Genomic DNA, 26,620 nt, shown 5'->3' with positions numbered 1-26,620 from the left:
AGGTGTTTGCTATGTTGAGACAACCGGAAGTGATGTAGTTAGATGTAGGTTGGATTTATCTGCGCAGGAGCGTCCGGGTGCGTTTGCTTGTGCAATGTTTGCAGAGCTGCATTCTCAAGTTTAACCTGCTGAAAGAGTTTGCGACGCCTCACGAACAGAAACCTTCGCAGTGCATTTGTTAGGACATGTAAAACAATATGTGTCTCTTTTTTAAGCATTTGTCCTACTGGGAGCTGACAGGCTTGGTAGCATTCCCTTGCTGTCGGCTGTAATTGGAAGCATCGCACTCAGGATTATGTCAGATGCGGTTTTTTGTAGAGAGACAAGAATTAAAATGTATCTTGAAGAAGAATGAACGTGTACAGTCGTAGTATAGAAAGGTTATAGCAGACAAATACGATGGATAATCGACGAAAAAAGAAGCTGACATTCTTCACCATTGGGCTCATTTTTCTTCTTAGCGGCGTGGAATATGGTAAGATGTGTTTTTGGGATGTTATTGTGGCAGGTCCATGGACATCTAAATGCATTAATGCGTCTGATAACAACGTAGTCATATTTCATTACGTGTGTCAAGCTATTGTAGACAAAGGCAGTCATATATTTTGATTAGTAATAGAGGAGTGTTAAATGCCATGTAGAGTGAACTTTACTGTTCACTGTCACACTTTGGGACTATGGAGCAGACACGACTATAACTTAGTTGTTTGACAACTTGATCTGCTCATCTGTTTTTTTTTTTCTTTATGTCTGAAGAGGTGTTTTGAACACACATATGAGCCTATCTGGGAAAGAATACTTAAATTTACTAAGTACAGAAGTGAGTCAAAACTCCCCCCTTGCAGCTTCACCCTTAAATGAATTTTTCTGTTGATTGTTTTTTTTCAGGTTGTTAAAACCCATAAATATGAGCCCCGTCTTCTCACCTGATTCATGCTCTAGAATGGTTAACATTTAACCGAAACTTTAGTCTTAGTCAGCACATCAGGCCTAGTTTACTCAAATTTTACTTGAGCCATAATTACAGTTATGTTCTCAATACGTTAAAAAACAAACAAGACAAAATAATTATGCCAAAATTCTACCTATAGCTCAAACTTTCAGTTTTTGTTGTCACTACAGCTTTATTTGTTGTGTGTTTGACTTTATTCACTGAACATTTTGGTCCTTTATTTTGAAAGGTGTTTAACAATCATTTGCACTTTCCCATTCACTTGCATGGGAAAGTGGGCTTAGACTTTTGGACCCCACTGTATTTACGAACACATGTGATGGGAACACCATACAAGTTAAAGCAATCTCAATGAACAGCACCACTAACCACACTCTAGTTAATGCCAGCCCTTGTCTTACACTGTAAGTAAGGTTCAGAAAGATGCATACAAAATTGGATACAGCACACTGTAATGCAATTTAATACAACAGTGCCGTAACAAATCTACATAGGGGGGTTCTATAATTTTCTGCTTGCTCACTGTAGATAAAATGTCCTAAAACATGTGACAAAGAAGCAAGAGTCCATGCGCATGACAAGTAGTTTCATCACTCCCACATACAAGTGTCTCAGTCAGGGTGATGCAACCATGGCATTCCTCCAGATGACAAGAAAATTTGAGCAATTATTTATTAACTCTCTGGAATTTGCTGAGAACATGCTTTATTGTGTGTCTTCTGACCCAGAAATTGAATTTGGATTGTATTGGGTCAGCACTACCCTTTGTCTATGTGATAAATAGGCTGGAAGCACTGACAGGGAGAGAGAGCTACCACTGCAGCCAGAGTTAACCTTTGCAGTGTGTTCTTGCGGTGGCTCTTTCATTATTACTAGCACTGACATGGCAAACATTTCAGACAGGCCTTGTTTCACACTCATCTTAGCTTGCTTCTAGATCTTCAGTCAAAACTGCATGCAACACAAGCACTAAAGCATTAATAGTTAAACATACACGTTTTGATGGAAGGTAAAAAGTTAATCATGACTTTATGGTTATCACGGAAAATATGTGTGCAATGATAGTGAGATGATTTATTAGTGATATTGCACCACCTGAAGTGCTCAGGGGAGTCGCAGTGGTTGCAGTAAGGTGAGATGCCATGGTAATGGATCTTTGATGTGATGATCTGTGATTTTGCTCACTTGTAGGTAGTCCAACAGAGGTACAGTGTGGTTGGGATATTTCCAAAGAGTCTGCATGGCTCCATAGAAGGGAAGACTGACTCAGAATCTGAATCCACCTCCATTTAAGCCAGTTATTCTGGGTTAAATTCAACAGCTTTACAATAGACAATGTTCACATCATATGTGTTGTGTCTTCCAGTTATGGCCCAAGACACATAAGGTGTTTTGAGTCCAGTTTTTTCATTTCAATAAGAGTATTTCTAAGCCTTTAGCTAATACATACTAATAGATAGATAGATAGATAGATAGATAGATAGATTATATTTATATATCATAATATATGTTAGTTGTTTTTGAATAATAACAATAAACTTGAGACTAATTCCCCTCACATCTGTCTCCCCAGCTGTGATATTGCCCACAATATGGAAGTACTTGCAGACTTTAGATGCAGCACCTTACTTCCTGGGTTTGGCCCTATCCGCATTCAGCTTAAGTGGCCTCCTGTCAGGGCCGCTGTTTGGTCACTTGTCTGACAGTACACGAACAACCAAGAAGATCATCTTGTTTGCCAATGTTTTTGAGATAGTTGGTGAGTCACTCATATTTTCTTTATTTACACCACCACTCAGTTTAGCCTGGTGGTGTTGCCTTCAGAGTTCCAAGCAAAGCATGTACACAAGGTCCATTTGAAGTGCCCATTTTAAATGTCATACATATGAACCATCAACCTTATTTTTCTACTCCTTTTCACTCTCCAGGTAATTTCATGTATTTCATGGGCTACTCCAAGTGGCTCTTACTGTCAAGCAGATTGGTAGCAGGTGAGTATGTGCAAAGAAATACTGGGACTGGAAATCCATTTAGCAGATTGGATGCCTGTAGAATACAGCAAACCGCATAGCTTGGCAAGATGAAGTTCTCTCATCTGAAAACATACAAGTTTACATCATGTAATGACGATGTTTATCCTTTCCGACCAGGACGCAGAGCTCCAGGTTTCAATCTTAATGTTTCAGTGCTGATATTTTCTAATGAAATATGTATTTTCTTCAGGCATTGGCACGGGTGCTGGCTCATCTATCTTTGGCTTCCTGACCCGAAGCACTGCTCCAGAGGACCGTGCTACAGTATTTGCTGCTGTTATGGCATGTCGACAAGCTGGCCTTCTGATTGGTCAGTGCTCCTCTGCTCTCTGATGGCAAACACCAGAGACTGCCTGCTGATCATTTGATTTGAATTTTATGAACTGTAATGGCTTGTATTTGTATTCTTTACATGGAAAATATCACAAGATTCCCACAGCTTTCCAGATTTGAGTGGGCAGAGATTACTGGCCATCTAGCCTCCTGACACATTTCACATAATTATTGTTCATGGCACATCTGCTAAATGAAAGGTCATGGGCAACTACACATGATGAATCAAACAAATAGGCTGTTTGATTGTAGTTCCTCTTGAGATTTATTTGCTCTTTACCCAGACTATGTAGAATGATTCATTTGAAGGTTTTACATATAGTTAAAATGCATGTTTTAACTTTGTGGTTGATACAGGTCCAGCATTTAACATCTTCCTGAGGCTGTGTGATTTCCACATGGGCCCTTTTGTGGTTAATAAATACACTGCACCTGGGGTAAGAACCAAAATATGGCAGTTTGACCTTTGGGACATATTCTTTTCCCCAACAAAGAAAAGCTGTAACACTCTTCTTCCGCCCCCTGCAGTTGTTCATGTGCCTGCTGTGGATTCTCCTTCAGCTGGTGGTGGTCTTCATGTACTGGGACCTACCACCTCTGGAGAGAAGGAAGGCACAGGAAAGTTCGACAAGCAAGAGCGGGGAAGAGGAGAATGAGCAAGGGCTTGTGGAAGACGAAGAAGAGGACAATGATGAGGGAAAGCCGCTAATGAGGTCCCAAGAGCTGGTGGGGTCTTACGGCTCAGTGGTGACACCCAACCCCTCAGGAAACAACATCTCTGCTGCCTCCAATGCCACGCTGAATCACATCTCCCCACCTCCCTCTCCAACACCATCAGACACCCAAGAGTCCTCCAGCCCCTTTAAGAATTTCAGCATATCCCGAGGTAAATGACAGTTAATTAGGTAAATAAGTCATTTCTCCTCTTAAAGGATCAAAGCAGTCTGTTTACAAGTTTATCTCCTTACCTATAAACCATGTATAATTTACCTGTTGGCTGGCAATTTGACCATTTTCAAATACATTCTTTACAGTTTGAGGTTTCTGGCTGTATTTTCCCACGGTGCCAGACTGACAATGATTTCTTTTCATTTCTGTAAAGTGTAAAAGTCTGCTAGCAGACTTTGAAAACTTTGGATTGAATAATTGAGTAAACAGGTGAACGTGGCAAAAAAAAAGAAAAAAAGAGTAGCATTGTAGGTCTTTCAATGAAATGGTGGAAATTCCAGTAAATAATTTAATTTATCTCTCTCTCTTTGCTCGCTATTCTCCCACTCTTTGCTCTGACCTTGCGGTTGGTCTCCCACTCTTCGGTCTTTGTTCTCTCTCTGATTTTATCTCTGTCTCTGAAGAGTTCCTGAGAGAAGAGGTGGTTGTGCTGCTGGCTGCTCAGTTCATCACCCTCTTCAATCAGACTGCATTGGAGGTGCAGTAAAGCCACACAGACAGACACACATAAATATCATTTATGTTCCCTTTATACTTCCTTAGTCAGTCTTTAATCTAGTGCGATGATCTCCAGTTTTTTTGAAAGATATTGACTTGAAATAAACAAACCCATGTAATTACATTTGTAAGCAAGAATGAAATATTTTTACGGCAAACGTGAGACTGAGAGACCAAAATGTCTTGTGTCAACTGTGCCAGAATGTGTTCACCATTCCCTCCTCAGACCATGGTGACTCCATTGACTCAGAAGTACTTTGGCTACGGGGAGCTGGAGAACAGCGTCATGTACTGTCTCTGCGGTGTGGAGGTGATCGCCGGCTTCCTCTTTGTGCGTTGGCTGAGCCGGCGTGTCGCCGAACGGGTGGTCCTGGCCATTGGTTTGATCATCTGCAACATCTCTGGTGTCTGGTGCCTCATCTTCCTGGCTAACCCACTAGGTCCGACAGCACTACATTTTAAGTTGCTGTTGTTATCATTATTATTATTGCACCCCCAGATCTTTCCCAAGCCCCTCTTCTCTGATCTCCCTCTAAGTCTCAGTTTAACTGCAGAAGGTGCATTATTTACTCATGTTTGCTTGTGTGACTTTTGAGACCTTTCGTTAAAGCACATATACAGAGTTATCTGAATAACCCTGTAAGTTCAACACCCTGAAATCTGGGTACACATACTCCATATATACTCTAGATCCAAAGTATTTGACAAGCAACCTAATGGATATAGGAATCTTTGTGATCAAAAATGCCCCAGTAAAACATGTATGTATCATACTTAATAACTGTTGTGTTGTTTTCTCTTCCATTGCACTTTGTGTTTTCTGCAGGGGGTTTTCCATGGCAGCTGACCGAGTTCATCATTGGGGTGTTTCTGCAGGTTTTGGGTTTGCCATTTGTCGCTGTGGCTCAGGTTTCCCTCTTCTCCAAAGTCACTGCTGAGAGAACACAAGGTAAGAAACAGCACCATCTAGTGGACACAAGAATGTATTGCTTTTTGAATAGTATTTGATTTTTTTCTTTGCTTTTTATAGCTCATTGTAGCTGTAAAAAGTCCTGCACCTTGTATTTTTTGTGAGTGTGCCTTTAGTGCATTAACCATAGTACACAGTCTTTGATTGAGCTTTTGTGAATTTGTGTCTTGTCTCGGTGTTGCAGGATTCAGTCAGGGAGTGCGTCGCTCAGTGGGAGGTCTAGCTACCATCCTGGGCCCGCTGTGGGCCGGTGGCCTCACTGAGAACATGTATATCATGTTGGGGGTGATGATGGCACTGCTGGCTCTGCTAACGGTAAGTCAAAGAAAATGAGATTGCGAGAGAAAAAAAAAACTAGAAAATCAGCATGTCTGTGGTTATGTTAAATACATGGACCCAGGTTTGTAAAGGAATTATGGCTGTTACTGTTTTGGGGAATTAACAGTTTATGTAACCATGTGAAGGCTTAGATGACTATTTCTCCACTCACAGTTTTGGCAGACATTATTGTTGTGCAGAGATTCAACCAAATCTAAATGAATGGAACCTTATTAACCACTAAGGCTGGGTATTGAACCATACTTTTTGAGTTTTGACCAACATCTATCTGTAGCATTTAGGATCAAGATACTAAAGCTGGTGTCAAATGCATTTTCAGATTTTTTTTATTTTTTTTTTAATTGATCATGTATTTCCTGATCTCAGAAAAACGTTCTTATTTTAGAGTATATTTTCTACAACCAAAGTTCTTTCTTTAACACTGATTCACTGAGAATTTTACCATATTTTGTTAACTGAAAAAATTGGCTAAATTGTTTATATTCCTCAAACTAAGGTACTGAAAAAAATACACAAACTCAGGTTTTTTAATGGCACCAATGTCAAACTATACCCCAACCCAGAAACAACTTAAATAAAACAAATGTAAATTCACCATTGAAAGGAACATTACCTTCCCTAAATTCCTCTCTGCAGTAGATTACTGATTTTCATTTATGGGGTGTGAATGATGCGACTGTATGAGAGGATAATTAAGATTAATCCCCACACCCTCTTTTCACCCAACCCATTTGCTGTGCGCTCATATGAATAAAAATAGCAAGTACTCTTTGATTCGCCCTCATTGCCCGTGTGACAATGTTTAAAATCAGACCCCGTAATTTGTGTAAATGTGCATCTCATTCCTTTTTCAAGCAGAAATTACAGTGAGAATCTAATTAGAACAAATAAGAAACAAACAAACCACAGAGAAGGGTTTAAAGTTAGGAATAGGAGATGTGAGCTGACATCTTATACCTAGCAGCTCCCCTCGGATTAGGGAACAAACAAGCATAACAAAATGCTTATAAAGCTTGTAATGAAGCGTGGGCAAACCACAGCCCAACAAGCAAATGTTTCCACTATCACAGAGAAATAAGGAAAGAAAACCAGGCTGTGTGCCTGTGAGAGAAGCACTCAGTGTGTGTGCACTTAAAAAAAGGTAAAAGGAAGCCAATCTTACAGTTCTTTCTTCCATATTGGATCCACCATAAACCTCCCTTCACAGCCCTTTTATAGCTTTTCTATTTAATACATTGTATCTTTGTGCTACAGTGTATTAAATAATAGTATCATGTACAGTATTTTTCCTTGGTTTGACAGTAGCTCTTCTTCTTTCTGTTGTCCTTGGTGAAATCTTGAAAAGACCTTTTAGGAGTCAAACCTTTTGATTTAATCCGCAGAAACTTTTGGGAAAAAAAAAAATTAGTAAAACAATGAACAGAATATAGACAACAGACGAAATCATAGTAGAGAATCACATATTCATTTCCCTTGCCTCTCAGAGCTTTCTCACTGAACAGCTTATCACATTTTGTATTAATACTGATCTAATATTTTTAATGCAGATGATGCTGGCTTTCTCATATGACCGTCTGGTTGAGCCTGCTGCTGAGGAAGAAGCTGACAGCCCAGACAGCTGTGGTTAATCCAACAGGAAAAGTGGATATGGAAGGTAGCTATTTGCAGATACAGTGCTAACAGACCTGTACCACATTTATACAAGAAAATTGATGTTTTTTTTCAGAAATGTACAATATGAGTTAGCTAGTTACTTTTTTTGAAATATGGGCCGGAAAGAAAATACCAGTATTTTAAGCCGTCTTCCTCCTCCAATCCTTCATTTTCCTCTTTCTGTGCACACACCCAACAGCACACACCTTACCACCTCCAGAGTGTTTCCCTAAAGCTTGGACTCCTCAGTTTTTGTGTGCAGAGGCAGATGAAAGCATTGTTTTGCTGTATATGTATATTTCCCATGGAAATATAGAATCCTGATCGCACCACATGTGCAAGCTTTGGTTGATAATGGTTCCCGTCCGTTTGTGTTCTGCAGCACCAACTTGGTGCATTACACATTCTGCTTAACCCGTTAAATGACTGTTAAATTAATTAACATGCAAAAGGGTTGTGGATTCAGCTGACCTCTTACTTTGTGCTGTAGGAGAATCAATTAGCTGTTTAGCCTTTTATACTTACCTCATCTTCTGCACAAACAGGCATTCAGAATATTTATCAGCTCCTGAACAGAACCATTTTTATCTGTAAAGAGTTTCTTTGGCATGTAGAAAAACAAGGCTTTATTCTCCTCTTAAGTAAAATACTTAAAAGATTTGGCCAGACTTTTACTTAGCAGATACATCAGATGGATTTTAACCTTGATCAAACATTATGACAATCTGCTTCTTGATTCACAATCATTTAATCTACATCTGATATAAAAAAGGTTTCTCCTTGAACACACCTAAATATTTACAAAAGCTCTTGCATGTGATTTTTGTGATTCTTGGTTTGATTCTTAGCAAACTGTATTTATGCATTTCAAAATTTCAAAGTGGCCTCTATCATTGAAGCAATGTGTTGGGTCAATCTTTGTAAAAGAACTACTAACACTAACCCAAAAGAATTGAATTAATGTGGGTTTTAATAAAATTCTCAGGGAAACGTCAAATACTTGCAGTCTTTGTTGTGAAAACGGTCACATTAGGAGATATTACACTTTGGCTCAACATTATCTATCGGTAAATTAATTCTACAAATATTGGAATCTGCCTTATAAAAAAATCTACAGATATCTCTCAAAACTTAATTGAAGGAGGCTATTAAATTTTCAGATCTGCCTGGTGTAAAGGCTGTTAAATGATGAAACAAGTTTCCCGCTTTGAAAAGAGCTGAGCAATGCAAATTTGTGGTACTTTGATGGCGATGTAGTACATACTTTCAACACAGGTGGGTGCTCTCAGTCTTTTTTCCAAAGTATGTGTTCCCCATTACTGATGAGTCTGATGTGTTGATGTGTGATCCTCTTCAGCCAGAAAATTCCATAAGTGCACTATTACAAAAAAAACACATTTAGGGAAAAACATCTAATGGTTGTGTCAGGTGGTAACACAGAAAAACACACAGCTATCAGTCTAACAACAGTTTTTTTTTTCCCCAAATGCTTTAGATGTTTGTTTTTTATAATTTGTTCAAATTTTATATCCAGACACCAAAAATCTGTTATGAACTGAGAATATTTATTTCTTTATTTATTATGTATTTATTTATTAGATCTTTTGTGGGCGCCTAACATGTACATTAATTTTTTGTATTCCTTGTCTCAATATACAAAAACATAAACTTTCACCATACTTGACTGGCTTGTGTTTCGTTATTCTGCAGGAAAACCGAATGTGTGTACAGAGTAATTATAAGAGCAGAGAAAAAAATACAATAATACTAAAAATACTACTAACAATAATGATAATAATGCTTATATTATATAATTATTATACTGTATATAAATACAGTATAATTCACATGAGTTGAATTTTCATATACTTCTTTACTTGCAAGTTTTTTTTGGAAGGTTTTTCACCTCAGATAGGAAACCTACAAACTGACTGGAGGTTTATCAGGAATATTTTAAAATAAAACCAATACTTAAAGTTTTTAAGGGAGTACTTTTTTATATGTATTATTCACTCATCAAATTTAGAATGTTATATTTTGATAAAAGTAAAATAGTTAATACTTATATAAAAGAAATATTTATGTATTTTGCCAGTAAACTTCATCCATTTTTTAAAATAATTTAGTATTTTGGTATTTTTACATATTTGATTATTTAATTTTTAAGGAACCATGAACAAAATATTAAACATAAATATTATTTAATGAATTGTGTTAGGGATAAGTCATATAATTTATCATAATAGTAATTTTTTTCTCTTTTTGGAAAATAATAAAGATAATTGCTTTTGTATCCAGTTATAAAAAAAAATAGATTATGCATTTATATATTTTTTTCATTTATCTTACAAACTCTAACTTAAAAAATCTGTTTCTGAAAATGTATTTCCTCAAGCATGACCTTGTATATACCACAGCATTTAATATACCGTTGAGTAGAATAGATTTCACCAGTGAACATATTTTTTAGTATTTTAATATGTATATTGTCTTAACAAAATATATAAATGTATCATAAATAAAATGAAAATAAATAAAATTAAAAAAATTAGGCAAAATGAACATTGTAGAAATTCAAATGACAAACTATATTTATGTTTGCTGTATTAAAAAAATGTAAAGCATGCATGAAAAACCATTCCCTTATCACAATATTCTCAGCTTGTAACAGAATAGATTTTGTTTACTAAACAAATAATTGATTTAGTCAAATTATTATTAAATCTGCAGCACTTGAATTAATATAATTCCAAAGTGTTTTTGCCATCGTATTTCAAATCAGAAATCTGTATTTCATATGAATATATATATGTATCAATTTTCAAAACAGTTGTTGGTAACTGAATTTATAATTGTTCAAAAATAGAAAAAAAATGTTAGCTAACAACAAATTTAGTTAAATAAACTGACAACAGGGATACATGAAAGACTAAAACATAGCCTACTTTATTTTTAAAAGCAACACAGAAAGCAGCTACAGGTCACAACAAGTGGACATGGCCCCACCGGGGGTCGCTGTAACCTAACTGACCTAACCTATTTCTCGCTCATGACGACATGTTGTCTCATTGGTGACGTGGTAGCGAGGGGGCGGGGCCTCTACCATGAACTTTAGTTGAACCCATTTTGATGTTGGGCGGGGGCATGCTTAGAAATGTTACGACACAGGGCCAGTAACAGAGATATTTTGGGGTTTTGATTTATTTATTTATTTTTTTTTTCCCTAACTTGATTCCCCCACCCACCCCTTCACACCAATCCACCAACCCCCACACTCATCCGTCACACACACACACATACGAACACACACACACAAACTGCAAACACACTTGGCCTGCAGCGGCAGTCTGACCGAACAGCGACCCTGCATATCAGGGTCAGAAGTGCAGAACACGTCGTGTGTCATATTAACAGTAGTTGTCGGGGTAAGTTTGGTAAGCTTGCTCCTCCTCCCTCCCTGCCAATCACAGAGATAGGTTACGAGGCATATACAGCCAAATTCGGTGATGGTAATGGACATGAACTTTTGGTGAACTGCGTTTTTCCTCGACTGGGGGGGCTACGAGGGCAGGTGGAGTTCAGTGGGACTTTAATGTTTTGTGTTTTTTTTCTTCTTCAATCTCGTTCCCCAGGCTTGATCACTGATTGACCCTCACAAACTGGGCTTGGATAGATGGCAGGGATGAATTTGGATGATGCGCTGCAACACTGGGGCTTGCGGGACATTGCAGCTTAGCCTAACATACATATTTTACACTTGGGAGTGTGGACAGAGCCACACCGCAGCACCAGCCACCACTTTTCCCCACATATCGCCTTTTTCTTGCCCTTTCACGTGCACTTTACAAGACCCTTTCCCTGTTCGTGGGACAACTTAGCAGTTCAGGAATAATACCTTCAACTTGGTCATTATAAGACTTTCATGAAGTGACCTGAGATGGGTAATAAATGGATAGGAGTGCTCTCAAGCTTGAACTTCTGAGCTTTTGAGCTGCCAAGTGTATGAAATATTTAGTCGTGCACTGGTGTCACGGATTCTTAATGTTTGTGCAAAAACTGCTCTAGCCACAGTCAAATCAAAATGGTGGCACCAACAGAAACCTGTGAAAGTCTGTGAGTGTCCCTGCATGGATCGCACTTGAATTCCGTGTTAATAATACATGTGTCGCTCTGAAGAGGTGCAACATCTCGAAAGCAAGGCGGTTATGGGGAGGAAAAAAAAAAGAAAAAAAGGGAGACGCGGAGTGCTTGAGTTGTGGTATAATGGGGAGAAAAAGAGGATGCACTGCGACAGACACTCTGCCACAACAAAGGGTAAAATACAAGACATTCTCGTGCCAAAGTTAGACTTTAGCCTAGTTTCTTTAGTTTAAAAGGTCATCTGTAGAGTCTGGTTTTGTTTGGTTTCTGCAAGAAATGGAACTCCTACAGAAAAATTGAGCTCAACTTCTGACACCCAGGGCTGTGTGACTTGCAGAGGTTTTTTTTTTTTTCTTCTTCATTGGTCCTATCAGGAAAGCAGAGTTGTGTAATGCTTCATCTGACTGAATGATTAATTAAGTCTGCGTAGCCTATAGCCGGGGCACCCTGGGCTGTGTTGTGCAAGCTAGCCAGCTGCTACTGCACAGAGTTCTGTTTTGCCAAATGGGTCACGCTTCAGCTTTCTTCAGCGCTGAAAGTTTTCTTCTAACTACATTCTTCCCCCTCTCTTTGATCTTAAAACATTATACACTTACTCTGGATTTGTAATTCTGATGGTCTTTTCGACCTTTGACTTCGCACTAGTTCTGTTTCAAGTCTTGACCTGTGTGGTCGATGAGATGAGAGCAGCACATGAGGGATTAAGGATACTTATGTCACTTTTTACACCTTTTCAAACCGTTTAATTAGTTTTCAAACTCTGTGAATAGAATACTAATTTCTACTTGTCATTACAGCACCTTTTCCCCCTTTTTTAGTTCCTCTAATGCATCTCTGTCGGTCCTCAATTCCTCACATGAAAATTTTAGTCAGATATGTCATGTAGACAGGCCTGCTCTGGAAGCATAGAAATAAGCATTAATTGTTGAGGTAAACATTGGTGAAAGGAGCCAAAAAAAAAAATTTTCTGGCTAAGTATTGAGCCCCACAAATGAAGAAACAAGGTGAGAGAGGAGCTTCTTAACAGAGAGAACATGAGACATGAGACATATATCATTGCTGTATATTATTCCTTGTGTTTTTTTTTGTTTTTTTTTTGCCATTAAAGTTTACAAAGCTAGTTTACAGAATCTCTTGAAAAACGGGGGTTGTTATCTTTTCAAGTTTAACTAATTACTGTTTCTGCTGCGGCGCCTCTGGGAAATATCATCCTATCTTAAATTTACACGTCCCCACTTTTCATCACAAACTTTCCTCAGTTCGGTGTCGCCGTTTTAATTGCATTCTGACCACGACTATCCCACACCCGCACCCACCAAGCTAACCACAATGTACCTCCGCCCTCATCTGTCCCCTCTGCTCCAAGAACAGAGATTACTAGCCCATCTGTATCACCAGAGCCAGGCCACGCTAAGCCGGTGGGAGCCCTGCTCAGCAAGGCACCGCCGCAATTGTTAACCCTGATTAACTTGATGTGGCGTTCGGTAGAGGGAACAGTGTGAAAATCAAGCCAGTGCCGTGACCTAGTGCCCTGCCGCTGAACCGAGGGGGAATTGGGCAAACTTGGGGAGGGTGGATGAGAACGGGAGCCGGGAAAAAGAGAGAGGAGTGAAAAGAGAATAAAAAGAGAGACAGAATGATGCCTAAAGCCGCTTGGGGCTTCTACCAAAGATTGCACTGGAGGAACTCGTATATGCACAGAAATATCTTCCTGTTTTAGTGCAGTGAAAACAGGGTGTCGGTTACAATACAGGCTCCTGCAGTACAATATAAATTGGTATGACTTTCAGTGACCGTGGGATGGGCTTCCTCAGGGCTGCCGGGTACAGCAGAGGACATTAAAGATTTAGTTATAACTACTATAGTGAGATTATCATTACACACAGAAGACAGTGTAGATGTTTGCTGAATAGCATGAACTGGAGCATAGTTTAAAGATGGAAACATATGGAAATGCATACACAGTTGACTTTACTTCATGAATTAATGTTTCAGTCATGTTTTGTCTCCAAGGCACAACAGGCTTATACTACTTTTAACTTGATAAGAAATTCAGATGATGTCTGTCCTTTTAAATATCACTGCAGCCATAAGTCATTTATTCTGGTACATTTGCATTTGTAGGAAAAAATAATTAAATACAATACAATTCCCTGTCGGATAACATTTGGACTCTTTATATTAGCTTTGACTTGATATAACACTTCTTATTAAATCAGTGCTGTGCCGTGGATAATGCTCTATTATATGTGTTTCAGTCTGATCAGCTTTGGAGGATTCCTCCTCACAGATGAGCCTGAAATTATTACTGTTTGCGAAGATGCATTTGAAAATCTAGTTTTTATAACCTAGAAATGCATCACTGACAGTGGCTCAGTTGAAAAGGTCAAGTTAAACTGTACGTCAACAGTAATGCCAGATTTGATATTTTGCTTATGACATATTGTTGGACCAAGTCGGCAGGAAACCATCATCAGGCACGTTGTCTGGCAGGATTTAAGCTGGTGTGTTCAAATGTGAGCTTAAAATGCAGAAACACCCAAAATAGAATATTGTCCATATTGTGGCTTTACATAATGACCAAAAATCTACAAGCTCTGTTGCACCTCAATGAAGAAATATTTCCGTGATGTTTTTTTTTTTTTTTTTTTTTTACACACACAGTTTAAAGGCAATACATTTATTTTTTTTATAACTAGGTCAAATGTAGGTGAAAGAAAGAGATTTATGAAATGAATACAGTTTTTATTCAATGTTAAGCAGAGGCATCAACTGGAAACTGCCAATGCCACTGTAGTTAAAACAGATGAAGAAATGATTAAACATGGCTGTGGGGTTGAGAACGCCACATCCAGTGATGACTGACCGAGTGACATTCCCTCTCTGACTAATGCACGGGTCCTCTGTGCGGCAATATTCGTCTGGTCTGGATGGCCGTGACCTGTAAAAGACTATGACTACAGACCGCAGGGTCTCTTTCTCCTTCTCTATCTGTTGTTATATCTTACACATTTGAAACAGGGTGAGATTACCACTAACACTTGATGGAGTTAATTGATTGGGACAAATTATTCATGGTAAGCTATTAGGGGGCGACATTTCTACTACATCTATATGATTTTAAGCACTCGATTGGCTAATGAACTAAGCATTACTTTGTCAGTCCATTTCTATTTCATTTTAAAGATTTCATTTTCAGTTTAGGTTTTTCCAGTACGTAGAAAAGGTTGACCCTCAGGATTAGGAGTGCAGAATTTTAATTTGAAGCTGTGTTAGATGTAGTCATGTTGCATTGAGTTTAAATTAGTTTAAAATGTGCAGAAATGTTTTCATCCAAATATGCTAGAATATTTATATAAAATCAATAAATAGGGATTAACAAAACTATGCTGTGAACTACTACTACTACTACTTATGTAGTTTTCCTGTGTAAAATGAGAGGTGCAAAGAATTCCGCTCAACATAGCTGTCTCCTGACTGTGTGATGTTGTGGTGATGTTGTTATGGATTAGGATGCTTTAAGAAAATAATACCTTTGCGCAACGGCAATGACACCCCCAAACAAATGCAGAGATAATAACATGTTGAACCCTGTGACAACCCCAACAGGCCCCTCCCTCTCTGAGCTCCTGGCCTTTCTCCTTTGACCTAATAATTAAGCTGCTTTTGGCATTATAAGTTGAGAAACAGCTCTGCCAATCTGCAGTGACAAATCTCTCTCAACTGAACCACTGCTTTGTGGAGGCTGCCGCTGTCATCCTTGCAATGCATGGATGCTTCCTTGCTCCCATCGTTTTGACTCCGAAATCTTTTATCCTCCCACTGAGAAAGTAAACCTACATTTGGAATCTGTGTGAAAATGAGTACCACAATATCATAAACAGCCAAGTGCTGAGCATGTTTCATAAGCTGACCATTTTGATTTGATGTCATAAATGTGAGAAATTTTAATGAGGAAAATATAGAAGCTTTGGCTACATGTATGAGTGACTGTGGCACTGTACTAGGAGCCTGTATCTACTGAAAGTCATTAAAATTGGAGTAAAGTCAGAGAAAAGATGAAAACATTGTGGTTGGATGGTACATGCTGTAACAAAGTGTGCACCTTTTACTTCACATCAAATATGCCTTTCATTAACAACTAACATGCCTGCAAACTATGCCGTAGGGTTACAGATTTTTTAATGTACATATTTGCCTTTAAGGCAGCCATTGATTTCCATTAATTTCCCCATGGCATAAAAATCACTCGCAGACTTTTGAAACTTGCTTACGTTGCACTATCCATCACATTCAACATCAAGTCTGAACTGATTCCAATAAAGCTCTTTGATTGGAACGTGTGATTGGAGAAGTCTGGAGAGCGTTACCTCACATCGATAATGCAACTTTGACAAAAACTGACAGACAGCAGCATGGTTTCCAAAAAGGTCCACACGAAAGTAAAGTCAAAGAATTTGTAGTTAAGGGACTGAAATGCGCACAGACATTATTATAGTCCTTTAAGCATTAAACCGAAGCTGTGATAACTTGACTGGTTTACCAAATAGCTGAAATATTAAATATTCTATATGAAAACACTATTCAGGGAAAATATTTTGTGCATTTGTGTCGAATACAGTACAGTTGGACAGATTTATTCAAACAGGGAACAGGAAACGTAACACGAGCTAACCTCAGCTCAGCATGTTTGGTCAGGTGAGAACTGATGTTTTTACAGAACCAAATGAAATCACTGAAAAGCCCAAAGAGACGTCTTCAAAACTTAAATTTTGTTCATTAGCAGTGAAAATGTAATCTAAACCTACTCAGAGAAACAATCACAGGCAGGGTATGTGAAGGCAGTTGACATATTTTAGGCAGCGGCTGCTCACACTCGCCTACCCTATGAATGTAGCTTTAATTATCGCGCTTACTAAACTATTCCCCTGTTTCTTCTGAACACAATTTTTTAAAAAGTTCAGAGACAACCCCAACTACTTCAGCAAAAGTTGCAGGGCCAGAGATCAGATTCCTTTAGACCTGTAGGTGTGATTACACCCTGGGCTCAACAACAAACAGTCAAGGACATCCTTCTCCAAATGCATCTAGTCGTGTGAAAACATTGCTAACGTTGTTGGCGCAGTTTTTGGACAGGGGGTTTCTCAGCCTGCTCTGGGTTAGACAGGGCGAATGCTAAGAGAAACAGACAGGAGGGTGAGGGAGGAGGGAGAGACTGTGTGAGGCAGGAGCCAGCAAAGGAGGCTGGAGGAGCCTTGCAGAAGGGGGTGTCCTGGGACATGCTAGTATTATAAAGCAGTGACCCAGGATAAAGCGCAGGGGACAGTAGCAGTTTGATTTGATCGGGCAGTGCTGTGTTGTTAAATCGCTCATTAAATCCAATTAGGGGGAGATAGAGGGAGACAGAACAGAGGGTGTGTAGGGGCGATAGAGTCTTACAGCTCCTGTGGAAAATTGCGTGCCAAGGCGAGCAGGTGACAAACTCCAACTCTGAACTCCTGACCTAGCCGTGGGACTCCCCACTTCCTCACTCCTTCTCACTCCTCTCCTCCCCTCGTTCCCTCTCAGTTGCCCACTCGCAGCTTTCACCTGCGACCCCTCTGTCTTTGTACTGCTACAGTGAGGTGTGAGGGTGCTGGACATCCTGTGACACAGCGATGTGTGATGTCAAAGAGCAATCACTGACCAGCCTTACATGCAAAATAGACTGTCAGGCCAATTAATGTCTCATGAAATTAAAGAAAACTACTGTCTGAGTGTTGCTCTCATGTGGTGCCGAGTGCATTCACGCCAGAGCAGTGCTAGGACAAATGCCACACAATTACATAGCATAACACCACCCTGCTGTGGCCTTACAATAACCTCTCTCTAAACTTTCAGAAAAAAAAATTAAAAAAAATTAATAAATAAAATTAACCATGGACAAATGCCCCTAACCCTCCTGGATTTGATAATCCATCCCGTTCCTCCCACTCTTCATTTCACTTTCTTCCCTACTTAATCTTTTTCTCCAGTTTTCATGGTTTATAATGTTTTTGTCTCCGAAAATTGAGCGCAATGGTTTCAGGCACAAACAAACAAGGACGGATTACAAGAGACTTTGACAACTTAGTCATTCTCTTCATAAGGTCTCCTTTGGTTTGGTGATCTATGAGTTCACTCTTGTTTACTTCCCAGACTGTCACAACACTGCTGCTCTAAAGCACAGTGTTTGTCCAACTCTTGCTCCTCTGTTTGTCCCTTATCTGTGATTCATGCGTCATGTCTTGGCGTTGCCTGTCCTCTCTTATCCAAATCTTTGCCACCTTTTTTCAAAGGTATTTACCCTTTTCCTAAGACCTCAACTTAGAAAAAACACTTTCTTTCTGAGTGGACCTAATGCTTATATAACTGAATTGCAGTGGATACAATATGAAAAACACACGAATTGCCTTGGACAACTAATTATTTTGCAGTGTGTGACATGGCTTTACAGCTGTACACTGGTAAGTAAAAAACCTAAGATAACAAAGTACCACCTGTCATGCCAGTTTATGGTATACTGTAACAGCATAGGAGAAACTATGGTTCTTAGTAAATGACAATGGGCTGGAAAATTTATTTATGCTGTTCACTATATGTGGAATGTCTGGCAAAGTCTCCTATAACCAGGGCTGGTTAAAAACAGTTGGGACTTCAGACATACTGACATGATTAGTCAAGGGCATATTTTGAAGAGGCCTAAAAAAGTTTCTAGTAATTGTGACTAGATTACTAGATTACTCTAGTAATCTGTTTTTATTTTAAGTAGTTCAACTGTTCTATTATAAATTATTTGTATAGAGTAGGGCTGAACAATTAGTGAAAATATTATTGAAATTGCAATATGGCCAAGTGCCATATCCAAATCATAGGAGCTGCAATTGTTTGTGATAAAATGTGTCACAACATACCATATATGAAGCATTGTGCTGCCAAAGAGATATCATCATTTTTTTCAGAGGAAATAAAATGCAAAAATGACCATTTCAACTGAAATTGTGACTCCTATCGCAATATCTGCCAAAATAATCGCAATATGTTTTGGGGGGTTTTTTTTGCATATTGTTCAATAGACCTTTTTTTATTCATTTAAAAACAGTTGTATGTCCCACAGTTTCTCCACATGATGGTGTAACAGCTGATTTCTCTACTATATTCTCTACTAAATTCTGGTAGGAAGATGTATTAAATGGCTGTATTTATCCGTTAATATTTCTTGCCCTAAAAATTATCACATTTCAGGACATGCATGCCCAAAAACATATTTGTATGACTGTAAAAAAAATTGCTATATGCTTTATTATGAAATGTAAACTGATTCAGGCCCCAAAAAAAACATTAATGAGGACACAGCCTGTGTGTCCTCATGAGTAGCTACAGTTTACAAATGTGGAACGGCCTAATGAAATAAAATGTGTTACTGCTACTGTGTTTCATAAAACAGTAGTGCAACACTTGGAGGAAGTTGTGGTTGGAAAGTTAATGTTTCTCATGTGTTGCTGAATTTGTCATTTCTACCAATTTTCTTATCAAATGATTTAAAGCTATTACAATTTATTACTGTATACTTGTAATTGTCTTTGTATTGATATTTAAAAATGTTTAAATTACTAATTAATCAATCTGCTACATCTAGTTATTTGACTCATTATTAATAAAAAAATACTGAAATATGGTGAAGTTTTAACTTTCAATTGTGTATTTCATAAGGGGATCAAAATAGGTAGCTATAGCACTCTGGCATTGAATTGTGTGACTGCCACACTAACGTTAACTAACTTGGCTATCTATAATTTACAGTGCATCATGGCTAACAGGTTACTCTGCCCTGTGGCTGTCAGCAAAACGCATTTCTCAGCCATGGGCTGCAGAGTCGCTCTATGGCTGTCTTAGTTTTTTTCTGCCAGAATGTTTGAGGAGGGGTGATATTGTCCTGGATACCTGATTGAGTTAATTGAGGGTCATAAATGATATATGTCTCTAAATCCCTTTGATGGTGGCAATTAATCAAAGCTTTTGATTTCATTAAACTGGAACTTTTTTCACAAAATGCAAAGGGCCAGGAGTGGAACCTTGAGAAACACTTCAGTCACACTGTGTTAGCTGAGGAGCCATTTTAATTAAAAGTGCATTTATGATATTTCTGATACACCCAGGCTCCCAGAGAAAATCTATTTTCATCTGAGAGCAGACATGTGACACTTACTTTTATAGATATTTAATGGCAAATTTTGCCTGCACCATTATCATTGTATTGGAGTGGAGTCTAAGCTGATTTAGTTAGCATGCCAACCGACTAGCCCCAGCCTGGTTGGCCCAACTCGATACTTTTTGATAGTGAGTTGCTGTAGCGTCCAGTCTGCCCTGAAGAAGTAGCGCTGCTCAGAGTGCGTATTATAAACTCTTGTATCGTAAACGCAATGATGGCTGAAGCTTTAGGCAAGACTGGTAAATAAACAGCTGTTAATGTTAATGGCAAAACTTACAAATAGCTTTAAATGTACATAGTACTATATAGTATTATAGTATTAGTATAGTATTAGTATTATATAAACTTGGAATGCAGTCCTTGTTGAGCCTGGTTTTCATTTAACAAATTTGCCTTTATTCGCATTCTTATTTCATGCACTGTGGTTAATTCTCTATTATCTGCATTCTGATCTTGGTATTCCTTTATAATATCTCAGTTTTACATGTGTAGCACCAAGTATGTTTATCACAGACTGTAAAACATTCACTCCTGGGTTTGCCTCATGTTCTCATTTATCTTCTTGTCCTTACTTTGTATGCAGACATTTACTGGTTCCTTCTGGGTCTGTATGCAGATTATTGGGGCTCTTATATCTTTAAAATCCTTGGTTGAAATGACTTTTTATGTCCTCAGGTGCTGCTTTGGTTATCTGTCCCTAAGGTCAGACTGGGTTACTCCTGGCAGAAAGGCTTTTAGGTTCTCTCTTTCCTTTTATAGGAGCCACAGCGAAATGATTTAAAACTCAAAGTCCTGCTTTGTCGTGATGGACTTAAACTGACAGTGAAAGATCTAATGGCACACCCAGTATGTTTAACGATCTTAAAAAATGGAATGATAAAACTACCTTTGGCCTACGAGCCTGCTGATTAAGTAGGAATATTATTAACTGATGGAGGCAATTTGTTCCAACTTTGATATGTTGGGCTGTATTTGTGTTTCATATCCTTTATCTTTGCCATGTGTACATATGGTAAATGTACATCATGCAAATTTTCTGCTGATAAGTTGGAGTGTACTTTAAAACTTGTTATGCACATTTGTGCTATGACTTTTCTGCTTGTTGTCATACTACGCTCATTGTGATTTGTAATTTTCTTGTCAATTTAAAGTGAAATAACTATCAATAAAACAATAATAACTTCACTCTCTCACTCTACAAAATTCTTCTTAAGGTTATAAGCAAAAAATACACACAACATTTTATAAAATATAGTGTTATAGTATAATGTAACGCATTGAAATAAACTGTTAATTAAATATATAATTAAATATATTTGACATTTTGGTAATACCAGTATTTAAAATGATATTTGATGTTTACTGCACAATTGCAGCCACAGTAAATCCAATGCATTTTATATTTAATTGTACACAATATTTTATCACTGTAACATTTACAATAACTAAATGATTAACTTCAGTCATATCTCATATAAGTAAATGAATAAATAAATAAGTTTAAAAATTAATTTAATAGATTCCAGTTAAATACATTACGTTAAATAGTATTATGTCTAAAAGTACTTGCCATTGACTCTCAATATTTGTGATTTGTGCTGTAATACATTTTATTTTAATAGTCACATTTAGGTATTTTGTACTTATCAAAAGACATTTTCTCACTGCACTTTTTTCTGTTGTTAAAATATGATATTGGTTTAAAGTGTGCGTTTCCATGGTACACACCAATGTTGGTGTCATAGAAACCCGTCGCTCATATGTCATCAAAGGATTCAGACTGTATTACAACATTTCGTCTGAGTCATTATGTAGCACCCGACCATTTAACTGTAAAGTTTTGAAAACTAAGTCTTGTAGCCAGAAAGTCAAGTGTTCCCACCCTTAGACTAACAGCCCAGAGCAGAACAGTCTCCACTATAATCTTACTGGATGCCCCAGTTACATTGGGAGATGTGTCTTTGTGTGACCACCGAGGAAGTCCTCCAGGCTTCTGGAGTCACAATAAAAGTCAGCAGAGCTGTCGTAACCTTTTCTTGACCTCTGCCATTCTGTGCTGCGTTCACTGAGCTCTTGATCTTCAGCTCTCTCGTCTCTTGACTTTTTCCAGCCCAGAAAACAGACATACATAACAACTGACAAACTCCTCTTCATGTGTAGCACCACAAACGACCCAGAGAGCGGGCTCGATGGGGTTTCACAGCATATTCGGCGTATTGTCTTGCCTTCTTTTCCTGAATATGTATCAGGATGGCTGAGGGGGACAGTTATACCAAATCTCTTTGTCAATCCCTCAGGAACAGTAGAGAGATCTTTCCTAACAGGCTCTCAGTCCCAGAATAGATGACAACTTTGACACTGATGTATCATGTCTCAGTAGTTCAGACGTGGAAGGCGGCCTGCATACTGCACAGGCAGCAAGCCAACAGAGGTGCACGCGGAACGTAGTGGGGGGGAGACCTATTTAAAAACAATCCTATCTGTGGATCCACTGTGGGCTAAACAAAGGATTGGGCCTCATTAAGATAAGAGTGTCCACGAAAGCAGACCAGTTGTTATGTGAACATGCTGCCAGTGAGGCCACCGCGAGGCAGTGGCCCATTTATTTTCTCTCTCTCTCTCTCTCTCTCTCTCTCTCTCTCTCTCTCCCTGAATAACTGTGTGCCGTTCCAGTGCATCATATGTCTTTGCTAGTAGCGAGCGTGCTCATCAGCGTATCCCTTCCATCCCCCTTCATCACGTCCATGTAGCTGCCAGTCATGTGTATGTGTCAGGAGCGGGAAAACAATAATAAACATTGACAAACGGGCCCGGCTGTTTTCCTGATGTGCCACAGAGCAGAAGTAACACTGGGAGGTTGGGTAGAGCAAACTAATCCAAAAAAACCCCCCAAAAAAACCACTTGTTCTTGGAAATTCAAAAATAAAACTTGATTTTTGTTTTCCAGGTCAGCTCACTAATGACAACAACATTAAAAATGTTCTGGATTGCAGTTTGGTCAGTCTGTAAACATCAGCATAGGCCCACTTTTGTTTGCTTGTTATTTTACGATTTTTTTTACTGTTTTCACTATAATTATTTTCAAATGGAGTAATCTTCTCATTTGTCTCCAATGAATTCTCCAGTTACACATTAAATGCAAAAGATGGAGCAGCACTTTTTAAGAGATATTTATTAACAATTATAAAATATCAAAATCATTATTATCAAGGCTATACGTGACAAAACAGTTTGGATCCTATAAATTAAGTTAACACATTTAAATGAACGAAAATAAAAAAAAATTTTTAAACTTTTATTATGTGCATTATCACCTAAACGTCATTAATATGATATTTAGTGCAATTTACTCTAACATTATGCATGACTAATTAATAAATATTGAATAACAGGTGCTCTTTGAAAACAAAATTTCCTCCTTATGGTTTAAAAGATTACTAAGCTATGTATATTTAAAGAATATAAAAACAAAGTGTTTTTTTAAGGCATATAGGCTTATATTATATTTTTTCATAATAAAATTAAATATATAATATAGTATAATATAATATAATATAACATAAATAAACGTGATTAAAATGATTAAACATGAGTTAAAATCTCCAAAAGTCAAGTCCCTGAAAACACAGTCTACTCTTGGCCCTGGTGGATTTTAAAACATGAGAGCCATAACTCAAAATCTGATGTCTAGACCTAGTAATTAAAGCTGCCTAAACGGATTTAGAGGGCGAAGATGCTCTTTAAGATATGATGAATTAATGCACGACTTTCAGAAGAAATATGTGTTATCCGAAATAGAACAAATATATGTTAAGATACATTTCTCAAGAACGTGTTCAGTCTTCTTTCTGGTATGCTATAACCTCAGAACTAGATTTACCAAATCTTTCTGCATAGAAATGTGCTTCCTATATGGCCTGTAATATTAATCTTAAAGCTTGTTTAAATTCTCTAAAGTAACTTTTAAATTATGTGCACCTAAATCATCCAGTTAAACAATAGATTAAAAATAGATTAAATATATTTTAAGAGGAAAGACACTCATATGGAGAATTTTTGTAACCTTGATTATTCAGTGGTAAATATTATGTGTAAAAACATAAACTCGTCAGCCTTCGTCCTCCATTGTAAAGTTTATATGGCAATTAATTAATTTATTAGTATGTCCAAACTGTTAATAACTAGAGGTAAAACGAGACTAGACATCAAAAACATGTCTTATTTATATCAATCAAAATATTCAGGTGCGCTCTTAGTGAAAATTCAGAATACATGGAATGAATGGGTTTGAAGATGGATCTGTCTGTATTATGAATGCACTTTCTATTCCTTTGGAAAAATACAAATATTCAAAATATAGGGAATGGTCTCTTTCATCTGTCGGAGCTGTGCTTGTGTTCTATAAAGTGAATGGAGCCTTAGTAGCAGCTGAGACTGGGAACTTAAAAACAATGTCCCCTGACATCATCACCAATGGATAGGATGCTTCAAACTAACAAACAAAAGCTTTCAAGTCGTGTAGTGCATCCGACATGTGTTTAAGCTTTATTATTAGAGAATAAAAAGAAGCTTAGCTGTTAACTCAGACACCATGAACTCTGAATGACACAGGGTTCATGGAGAGGTTATTGGTTCAAATTAGCTGAAAGATCTGCAGGGCCGACTGAGGCTATTTGCTATATGGCAGATATGCTCCACTAGGGGGCAGTGCATTACCTTGTTTTTTTTTTTTTGGGGGGGGGGGGGCTGCTGTTAAGGGCAAAGTAATGAATGAATAGAGAGAGAGTGAGAGAGATATGACCCTCTGATGAACTGCAAATCTGCTGGGAGCTCAGCGGGGCATTGCTGACTGGTTAAATGCCAACGCTCCACCTGTGAGAGGAGAACAGTGACAATGATGCATCTGTATGCGTGTGAGTGTCCGTGAGTCTTTGTACATGTGTTTGTATTTGCTTTTGTCTGTTAGTGCTTACATGAGCTTTTGGTGAGTTTTTGGGTGTGGTTAATCAAGCTAATATGTGGCCAGCTGTGCAGCAAACACAAAGTCCCACATTTCAGGTTTGGCGACTTTTTGTTGTATCCTTTCTCATTCCTACAGATGAAACCCAGCGAAAATTTTGCTCACAGATTAAATTAAGACTATTTAAACCTTTTGCTGCCAGATCACTTCTCTAAACAATCCTGTGGCCCCTCTTTTCTTGCTCCACTTTCTGGACTTTTTTTTTTCTAACCTCCCCTTTTTGGCTCTCTCCCTTTCTTTTCTCCACTTTATTTCGTTTCCTAACAAAAGCCAGGACCGGGAGGCACATGATTAGACCGCCACTAATTGGTATCAGATTCACAGGTTTGGATCAGCACCGTGCTGGCTGGAGCCAAAGTATTGCTCACATCTGCACAGAGAGTGGGTCGCTGAGAACCCAAGTGTGTCGAGCCGTTTGGCCCACCATCAGTTTCCCCTCACAGAATCGTAGGCCTGCCATCACGCACAGTGCTAAGGGGCCAGGCGAGCTGCAAGCACACGCATGTATGACAGCTTTCATGTGAAGGCCAAACTCTGATCAGAGGACCTCCGTATTGACACCTTTCATGGTTTGTTAGCACCTTGACAGTGAAGAGGCACGACAGCTGAGATGTCTGCAGTGTGACGGAAAGAACTGACTGGCGCGGGGAGAAAGCTGATGTTGAGGAAGGTGGGGCGGACATGGGGATTAGGGAGTGGGGTCCGCCTACCATATATTCTGCATTCGTTGCCCCCAGACACAAAAACTCACATGCACAGACTCACGCGAAAAATATAAACATAAAATGCAGACACACACTTTCACTTGTCACCGCTAATATACTCTGTCAGTGAGCAGTGTATTTTCTGTGGGGTTTTTTTTCGGTTAATGAAGGAGGAATTTCATGATTGGCCTCGCCACTGAATATGTTTTGGCAAGACAGCCCAGTTTGTTTCGACTTTATCGCAGTGACATGAGTTGGCAGACCGGGGGGGCTGGGGGTGCAGTGGGTGCAGTGGGTGGGGGCTCGGTGGATTGCATTGCCCATAAGCGATGATGGGGGGGGGGTACCAAGGAAAACAGAATGGAGAAAAAAAGAAACAAAAAAAGGAACAAGAAGAGTGCGGGGACACCTGCTTGCTCACATAACATGTTCTCCTTCCCCAGGGGACATCCCTGACCCAGAAAACAAGTACCTAGCAGGTTGTCAGTGGCTAAAGGATGGTTTGTGGCCATTAAGCTAGTGGAGCGATAGCATGCCCACCACAGTACACAGACTTTGCCAGCAGCAGACACTTGGGAGGCTGCCATTGGATATGAGACAGCAGCCACAAGGGGTTTCCTGCCAATAGTCCAACAGCGCTCCAGCGTCAAACACTTGGCAGCTTCAGCACCACCTCTCTTTTGGTTAACCCCTTATCTAACCTGACAAGTTCAGCAAGAACACATGTTTGTTTACAACGAGCGCCTTCAGGGGCGATTGCAGGAGGAATGGTGGATACACAACTGCCCACTCGTACCTGT

General features: G+C 38.7%; 1 protein-coding gene across 3 annotated transcripts; it reads left to right on the top strand.

Moving 5' to 3' along the window:
- Positions 1–78: 78 nt before the first annotated feature.
- LOC111226897 lies at positions 79–21,148 on the top strand. 3 transcript variants are annotated; one of them, XM_022752395.1, is made up of 12 exons: positions 79–475; positions 2,526–2,711; positions 2,881–2,943; positions 3,176–3,295; positions 3,676–3,755; positions 3,847–4,204; positions 4,671–4,744; positions 4,991–5,204; positions 5,591–5,713; positions 5,919–6,049; positions 7,621–7,727; positions 20,772–21,148. In XM_022752395.1, the coding sequence occupies exons 1-11, from the start codon at positions 400–402 to the stop codon at positions 7,699–7,701; spliced, it is 1,506 nt and encodes a 501-aa protein (XP_022608116.1). In that variant the 5' UTR covers positions 79–399; the 3' UTR covers positions 7,702–7,727; positions 20,772–21,148. The 3 variants fall into 3 exon arrangements, with proteins under 3 accessions (XP_022608116.1, XP_022608033.1, XP_022607959.1); XM_022752312.1 differs by lacking the exon at positions 20,772–21,148 and adding an exon at positions 7,926–9,419; XM_022752238.1 differs by lacking the exon at positions 20,772–21,148 and having other exon boundaries at positions 7,621–9,419.
- The last annotated feature ends 5,472 nt before the right edge of the window (positions 21,149–26,620 follow it).

The sequence above is a fragment of the Seriola dumerili genome, unplaced genomic scaffold (assembly GCF_002260705.1).
Source record: "Seriola dumerili isolate Sdu_G_001 unplaced genomic scaffold, Sdu_1.0 BDQW01000002.1, whole genome shotgun sequence".
NCBI lineage: Eukaryota > Metazoa > Chordata > Actinopteri > Carangiformes > Carangidae > Seriola > Seriola dumerili.
The sequence above is the reverse complement of the archived record's forward strand: the minus strand, read 5'-3'. Positions and strand labels throughout refer to the sequence as shown.